Here is an 8,850-nt window from a genome sequence, read left to right on the forward strand (position 1 = left end):
TGACTGTTTTTCTCTTTATGCTTATTTTTACATGGCAAAACTAAAAAAATACAAGTGTTTTGGTCGTTTTAGGTTGTGATAAAATCCTGTCAATTATTAATCTTTGGTATTTTAAGATTGTTAATTAAGCATCAGACCACACACAGTTTTTAACTGTTATTTATTCAGGGAGGTTTCACCAGCAGCATTAAGCAAATGTGTAACTGCCGGACCCAAACGGAAAGGTCAAACTAGAGCAACTTGAAAATCTTAAGCCAGAAAATAATAATTTACATTTTTTCTCCTTATTGTTTAATGAGGATAGATGTGATAAAGAGTACGGGGTAAGTCAAACGTATCTTTTATAGCACTTTTAAAGATAAACATATCAGGTAAAGTGTATAGAAATAGCAAGACATAAAAACATAGACAAACTAAAGACTGAAAAATTGCCCATACCAGTAGGTCTTGAGCTGCTTTTAAAGCTCCATGGTGTCCTAAATTGGACTACATTTCAGTGTCTCGGTCCCATGAGCCAAAAGTTGTTCAGAGTCTTATTTTCCGTTGGCCCAACCAGTTTTGCATTACAATCACGGCACAGGACCCTTTTCTGTGGACTTGAAATGAAGCCATCAGCACAAATCTAAATCTGGTGAATCAGTGTTAATGACTGATTGTCTGGCAATAGCAATGTGCTATCCTACGCTGTGACAAGAGTGTGTGGATGGAGCATTAAGTAGTTGTTACATTCTTCTAATTTAGCAACTTGCTAGTTGGTAATTTTAGCATGCTCTCACGCTACTGTCCTGGAACATAAAAATCAACTCATAAACTGCTGGGTTTGATCTATGTTACTTTATCATTTAACCAGACTTTTTAAATTACTGTTCATGATAGCCTTTATCCTTTTTAATTAGCTGATGCTAATCGCTAATACTAATCACTGATACTAATCGCTAATGCCAGTCACTAGCATGCTGATATGCTATATTTTTATGATTATGGTTGTTTATGGAAATTGAAAGGGTAACGTCTCCTCTTCACTAATACCAAAGAATATAGAAGAAAAGAGACAAAAAATGTACTTTTTTGACAACCGCCACTAGATGAAGCGGCGGTAGAGCGACCGTGGCTGTATTAAGAGACATCAGAGTCCAATCAGAGGATAATGAGGTACATGTCTTATGCAGGAGAGTAGCGCTCCCTCTCTTCACTGACCCCCGACCTTACATATTTGTGTCCACTTAAGAGTAATGAGTCCTTTAAAATGACAGAATAGAAACGAATATGATGAGTGGGGCATGATGTCATACTTATTGTGTAATGACAAATGACCACATTGACAAAAAGTCCATCTGTGCAACATCCGGCCAATTGGTTGAGGGTTATCCAGGATTGTAGCATGTGTGGATGACTGAGTCACAGCAGAGAGCTCCTGCCTTCCTCCAACTCACTAATACGAATAGAAGCTTACTCACAGAGGCAGAAAACCCATACGGAAGTGCAAACACAAGATAATTTAAAATTCAATTTCTTCAAACTCACATGCACGTAGGCTGCAAATCAGCAACATTTATTTCTGCTTGTTTGTCAGTGATTGGGGTTGACCTGATTTTGGGCTGTGTCCATTTGTCTGTCAATCCATCTGTCAAACATTTGTCTCCAAAGCAAGGTTTGAACACGACTGACCAGTCATGCAGCTTGTTGTTGATGTTCATGTTCCTATCAGGATAAATCACCCCCTGACTTTATCTTTTAACATCCCGCTCAGGTCAAAATACCATGAGTAGGTTGCAATCTGAAACCTCACCTCTAAACTGCATTAACTGTACGAACCTGACATTAAATGTTAATTGATAAATCCCACTCAGGTTTGAGCCATTGCCTGACGAGCCACTTGAGAACAAACTGTTGCCACCACTAGTTTTCGTATGAGGCCCGATATGAATGGACTGGTTGATTCTGGTTGAATCAACAGAAGATAAGCAACCTGTTCCTTCGCAATATAGCAGTTAGGATGTGTCAGTGTTTGAAAAATTCATCATTGGCGGCATTTTTTGAGAAAGTGTTCTGAATTTACTACAGCTTAAATCTTCCTGTCTGAATGACTTTTTCTCCATAGCAATATTGCTGTGGCTTGTGGTTATTGCGTTATTTAGAGTAGTGTTCTTGATTATTGTAATTTAAGTCCTACTCGTGATTGTTGAAAAAAACCCTTCTGAGAACCATTTTCCCAAGTGAGTGAAAAAAAATAATTTCAAATTAAGAAGGAAAATAAATAAACTGGTCTGTAAAAATGGGTTGTGACACCATCTGCTCTAATTTGTATTTTGCTAACCCTCCTCCATCACTGCCTGCCATTATGAATAACAATAATGTAATGAAGGTCAAATTTCCTAAGCACACGCTTACAAGCACATCACATTTTCATTTTGAAAACCGATGCATTGTCACAAAATAGATCGGTTTTCAAACAACATTAGCTAGCTCACAATGGCAGAAAACTTTTCGATAGTGAGTCGGACTTTTCGGCAATAGTGAGTCGGACTACTGCCTCACGATGTGTCGTAAATAGGTTGGATAGCTACAGCTGATTCGGAACGCCACTGCTCAAGTCCTAACTAAGACCAAGAAAGTGGATCAAATCAATCAAGTTCTGAGGTCTTTACACTGGCTTCCGAATGGTCATACTCTATGCAAACTCTCATTTATTTTAAATCAAGGCAGAAGACTTTTCTGGTTGCCGCTGCCTTTAATTAAATCATTTCTTACACTGCATTATAGCTTTTATTCTTCTACTTTAAAGTTGTCCTATTAACATCCTTTTAACATTTTTTCTATTGTCTTTTCTCTTGTATCTTTAACATTTTTATATTGTATTTAAATTTCTTTTTTGATGTGTTTCTTTTGCACTTTGACTTTTGACTTTTAATATTTTATGTTTTTCCGCTTTAAATGTGCTCTAAACTTGCCTTGCCTTAAAAACAGTGGGGATTTACCCACAAGTCTCTGCTATCACAGGCTCATGTTGACAAATGAAAAGCAGAATGTCAACAGCATGTGTGTGAGCTATTGACGTCCCCATTGCACATGCACATCCATGTGCATTTGTATGACACATACAAACACTAACACAGTAGCACCTTCCCACCATTTGCCTTACACCATATATGCACACACACACACACACACACACACACACACACACACACACACACACACACACACACACACACACACACACACACACACACACACACACACACACACACACACACACACACACACACACACACACACAAACACTGCTCCTTAGCACAGGAACACCACAACTGCGTTCAATAATTCCATACTATTTGTTTTTACTTTTATTGCAAACTGCAGCTGACGTACACATATTTACTGTTGCATGCAGTATGCATTCCATAGGGACACCTTACTTTCTCATATCATGGCACCTTGGACTCTGATTCCATGCTAATATATCTGCTATGCATAGGATTGTGGGTCAGAATAGTCAGAAAAGCTTGTTGGCTTGCATACTGTAAAAATGGAGCAGATGCAGTAGGACATCATGGTATTTTTGGCATATTGTATTTGACTTGCTATGCATTAGGGACACAGTAAATCTTGTTTTCGCATACTAAATAGTATGTTAGTATAGGTATTGGAACGCAACACACACCATGTGTTTCAGCCTAATGGAGGAGGTGACCTGGCGTCTTGCTGAACACGCTCCTCACCTTGTTCTCACACTTTGCCTCTGCTCCGTCTGTTTCTTCATGCCTATCTCTTTTCCTCGTCCTTCCCCCATAGTGGCGATCACTGTGTTTGCTGGGGTAATACGAACTAAAATGAACTTGAATCGAATATTGATCAAATTTTAGATAACTGTGTGTTGATTCAGTTCTTGTTGAACCATTTTAGATCCATGCAGACACACACATGAACAGAAGTATCTGCTCAGCAGCATAACCAATCTCCACCTCCCTACATCGACATCTAGAGTGCCTCCACTCGCAGCCTCCATGTGCTTCTACTGTCCGCTTCTAAAAGCACTTGAGGGTAAAGTGCTTTGCTCAGTTGCGCCCCAAACAACTTGAGGATCTAAACTACTGAGCAGGTCCCGTCTGTATTAGCTTGTCGCTGTGATTCAGCAGCAGCCTGCTGCTCTGTTGCACTCTGAGTCCAGTTGAGGGTTAACGCATTCTTCAGGTCTGGGTTGGAGCGGGTCCAGACTGGACTGAACCGACAATATCTCCTGCACCAATCTCCTGAAACACAACATAAAGTGACTTCTATGAATTCAATGAATCATTGAATTACATTTCACATTGAGGAATCTGTTTATCCAGCCACTTAAATTACATGTGTTTATCTCAGTGACATTTGGGTGAGATACACTGAAAAACATGTCAATTACAATACTTACGAGACATATCAGATCCTTAGAATCCTCTTGTTTCCATGCTGCCATCCACTCACTGAAAATCCCTCTAGATTAAACGAAAGTGTCCCCATAAAGCCAAATCCTAATTTCCTGACTTTCTTTCAGGCTTTCAACAGTTAATTCGTTGCTTTGAAGAAACTGTTGTGAAGCCACTTCCTCGAAAAAGAGGAAATATATTCCATGAGTGTGACATTTACAGAGGCCCTGGCTAAACACCACAGCAAACCAGCCTGATCTCCTAAAAAGCATGTTTCCATACAGAAACTGCACTGTCCATTACTTTTTGAGGGAAACATATTGCTCCTGGGTTATGTCTGCTTTTGACACACATCACGAATATGTTTGTAATCATAGTCCACTGAAGTCCATGAAGGGAGTGGATCAGGGTAGATGGGTTGGTCAAAGCAGGAATTTTACCCAGGAGACGGCTGTTGTTGTCCCGTGTGAAACCAACGTCCGCTCAATTTAGATTCAGGTCCATTACTTAGACAAGGGGTCTTTTTGTGAGGAATTTGCATGTTCTCCCAATGTCAGCAAAGGCTCTCTTCTTCCTTGATTGATTGATTACTCTAAATTGTTAAAGATTAAATTCAACTGCAGCCTAAATCTAGCACTTCTAAAATATAGGACTTCAAACTCATTAAGCATTTGAAGAAGACATATCATGCCACTTTTCAGGCTTTAATAAGTATCTTAAATGTACTCTTTAATCACACTGCATCATCTGAGCTCTGTACTCAGTGTTTTCATCTCTTCTGGAGTTACCTCATAGCCTCCCCGATGTTCTTGTTCTCTTTAACCGAAACCTCCATCCAAGTAACAAACCCGTTGGCCTTACTGAACTCGTCGATGCTGTCTGCGGACACAACCCGCTGAGCTAGGTCACACTGCGGAGAGAAAGAGAGGCAGGACGACATTTTGTTGTTATAGGGTGAGTGGTTTAGAATCTTGCATGACTCGCTGAGGTTGGAGTTACGTGTAGGGTTAGCTCTGGTTTATTAAGAAACATATATGTTCCATTCAGGGTTATTCATCTGATAATTACAGTTGTATTTGTGCTGGCCTTAGGTAAACCAAAATAGAATGGAGGAACTTAGACATTGTTTGATTTTAAATTGATTTGATCGAATTTTCCATTCTAATCTTTCTTTCTTTCTTTCTTTCTTTCTTTCTTTCTTTCTTTCTTTCTTTCTTTCTTTCTTTCTTTCTTTCTTTCTTCTATTCACTAATCTCCTTGTCATGTTTCTCTGGAGAACAATAATAAAAGGTTATGAAATGTATGTCTGATTATAGTTGATTAAGTTAGTTTATAGAAACACTGAGTGACAAAAATATCAGCCTTTAACACCACACTAATCTCACCTCTTGTTTAAAATGTTGTTATAATATAAAACTTATAATGCTAGGATGCTGAAAGCCTAAGGTGTTAATCCATCAAGCAACAGTCTATTGCGCATTTATTATTGCTGAGCCAAAAGGGTGTCATGATACACTATAAATTATTCAAGTGTACTGAATCACCTTGTTGGCCAGCAGGATGCAGGGGATGAAGTCTCCGTTGGGCAGAATGGCTTTGTTGTCAAGGTCCTGTTTCCAATGGCGACAGTTAAGGAAGCTGGCCGAGCTGGTGACGTCAAACATCACAACACAGCCCAGTGCGCCTTTATAATAGATCCTGTTCATTGATATGAAACGTTCCTGGCCTGGAGGGAAGACACAGATTTTCCTTTATCCATCCATCCGTCCATCTGTCCATCCGTCCATCCAACAACCATTTTGTACCTGCGATGTCCCATATTTGCAGTCTGACTTTTTCTTTATCCGACCAGAGCAGCAGCTTCACAGAATAATCCACTAGAGAAATAAAGAAAATACATATTAGAGAAAGAGAAATAGAGGAAGTGAAGGGAAATAAGTGAGAAGTGAGACAACTGAAACAGAAGTGAAGACTTAATTGGACTTGCATATATTGCTCAAAATAGGAAATCAGATAATTATTTTACTTCCGAATTCCAGACTTTCATTCTAAAGGCGTTCACACACAGGGGGCATGACAAATAAGCAACACAAAAATGCTAAATACTTGCACGTGAATATTTCACATTAAAACTATCAATACTGGCAAAATGCTCTGAGCGCATCTGGTAAATGGTTACAGTTTATTTGTCTCAGGTTTTTATTGCAAAAGGTAAGAATGGAAGGAGTGGCTCTAGGATGCCCTGCCTTTATCATGGTTGAAAGGAGAAATAAAGTTTGCCGTCTTGGTTTGGACAATAGAGCCTCCCTGTTGTTGTACACTATAGTGCCCATTTTGAATATGTCCATTCTGCACAACATGAGTGGTTAAAACCTTCAATCGCGCAGTGAAGGCTCCGAAACTTTGACCTTTTCCAGAAAAAATGACGCTGCTTTGTGCCGCACATCAAATGTTTATGTAGGCTATATTATTTGGCAACATGTTTTTGATCTAAATATTATGCCATAAAGCTTCAATGAACCAGGGTTTGATGAAAATTGTAAACCTTACATAAATCTGACAAAGCTTTAAACAATGATTAAATATTCACACACACACACACACACACACACACACACACACGATCCAAACCAAGATTAAGGTACCGTTCAGTCACTTTCTAAAACAGAACATAGAGAAACCAAAGCAGCCGCACCTCCCATTGTCATCTTGTACATGTTGTTGAATTGTCCACTGACGTAGCGATGCACAAAGGAGGATTTGCCAACGGTTCCATCGCCAACAATCAGTATTTTCAGCAGGTGCTCATTCATCGCTCTCCTCTGTCAGACAACATCACGTGCCAACGGTTCAAAGTTCAAACATCATGTGATTTTTACGCAAATTATTGTTCTGTAATCAAACAAATACTCACCCCCACCTGGACTTTGCTTTACCTGAGCCTTTCTCTGCAGTGGTTGACCATAAACATTCTAACTAACTTTCAGTCCTTTTGAACTCAATGTATCACCTGAAAATATAAACTTACATATACATATATATATATATATATATATATATATATATATATATATATATATATATATATATATATATAATAAATGAAGATCCCTTTACTGTGCAAACTCTATACCTAGAATACGTTTTCCTAACCCTAAACAGTCCTGACTGTCCTTTTCTCTGTGTAGTACAGCCCTCAGCTCTACTTGTTTTGCTTTCAGCAAGGAAGTAGCCAGAGGCCGGAAATAGATCACTGTCATAAACCACGCCTTTATGGAACAGGAAACGAACAGTTGAAGTTTCTCTCTCACATTGTTCTCTTGCACATAATTGTTTGAAATATGACATTACGTTATTGGGAATTGGCTCCAACAGTGCAAGCAGCTGTGGATTAGTTGTTGTCTTTTTTTAACATTTTATCCATCACACACAATGGCCTCCGTGCTCTACCCAAGACTTAAGAAGTTTGTATGGAATTTTGCAATGGCCAACTATTATTTTCCTTTTTATGCTACACTGATGGAATATGATCATCAATAAAATCATGGGTTGCTCTAGCATTGCCTCAAAGACACGCCTCTTGGATTTTAGGCTGTAATTCGAACACTGGAACTGGAACCACACATGGTTTATTGCCACAATACCTCTTCCCTTCAGTGTGTAACATTAACAATAGAAAACTCCCTATAGCTCTTCATGCCACTTCCTCTACCTGCACCAGCTTCATTTAGGGAAGGAGGTGGACACAATTAAGTGCAAACATTAACTGGATGTGCACTCCGGATACCCCGGCATAAAAGTCAGACTCGCTACATGCCGATCCAAAACCTTGACCTCCAAATGCTTAATCACATCCCTGCTGCAGAAACGACACGCTACTTCCTGCATCGGCACTGAACGTTGGCTTTTGACGTAAATCGTGTTTAATATGGATGTAGTGCCTAGTGAGCTGACCTACCAGTCCTCATTCTCATCTTTATTCTTTTCTCATATGACGTCTCTTCTTCTGTGTCTTCCTCCATCACACCTATTCATCCTCCTCCACTTCACCATCTCCTCTTCTGTTCCATCCAGCCTCCACTTTACCATTTACATTTCTGTCCTCATTTGCATCTACATTTATGCTCAGACACACACTCACACACTGAGACATGTGGTGTTGACTACATTCTGAGTTTTGCTGGTCTGCCAACTAGGCCACTCTAACTGATGCTTCTTGAGTGGGTTTTTCCTGTTTGTGTGTTGTCGTGTCTTGGTCCTTTGCCCAGTATCAGTTGCAGTACCACTCAAGGTTAAAATATAACTCTTATTGACAGACCCAACACATTGATAATATGCTTACTTTACCATATTCTGAGTTCCATGATACAGAATAAAGTTGTGTTTATGCCTTACCTCTGCAGTGTTCAGGTCCCTCAATTAGTTTTCTGCTTTCAGTCTGTCT

At 39.4% G+C, this 8,850-nt stretch overlaps 1 protein-coding gene across 4 annotated transcripts; it reads right to left on the reverse strand.

The window, feature by feature from the left end:
• Nucleotides 1-3,342: 3,342 nt before the first annotated feature.
• Nucleotides 3,343-7,559, reverse strand: LOC129100001 (ras-related protein Rab-7L1-like). Of its 4 annotated transcripts, none has more exons than XM_054609489.1 (8): nucleotides 7,540-7,559; nucleotides 7,327-7,429; nucleotides 7,102-7,228; nucleotides 6,212-6,283; nucleotides 5,951-6,132; nucleotides 5,195-5,316; nucleotides 4,412-4,475; nucleotides 3,343-4,253 (listed from the first exon to the last, which is right to left on the reverse strand). In XM_054609489.1, the coding sequence occupies exons 3-8, from the start codon at nucleotides 7,217-7,219 to the stop codon at nucleotides 4,191-4,193; spliced, it is 621 nt and encodes a 206-aa protein (XP_054465464.1). In that variant the 5' UTR covers nucleotides 7,220-7,228; nucleotides 7,327-7,429; nucleotides 7,540-7,559; the 3' UTR covers nucleotides 3,343-4,190. The 4 variants fall into 4 exon arrangements, with proteins under 4 accessions (XP_054465464.1, XP_054465462.1, XP_054465465.1 ...); XM_054609487.1 differs by having other exon boundaries at nucleotides 7,321-7,429; XM_054609490.1 differs by lacking the exon at nucleotides 4,412-4,475 and having other exon boundaries at nucleotides 7,321-7,429; nucleotides 7,540-7,554.
• Between the last annotated feature and the right edge of the window lie 1,291 nt (nucleotides 7,560-8,850).

This window comes from Anoplopoma fimbria, chromosome 12 (genome assembly GCF_027596085.1).
Source record: "Anoplopoma fimbria isolate UVic2021 breed Golden Eagle Sablefish chromosome 12, Afim_UVic_2022, whole genome shotgun sequence".
Taxonomy (NCBI): domain Eukaryota; kingdom Metazoa; phylum Chordata; class Actinopteri; order Perciformes; family Anoplopomatidae; genus Anoplopoma; species Anoplopoma fimbria.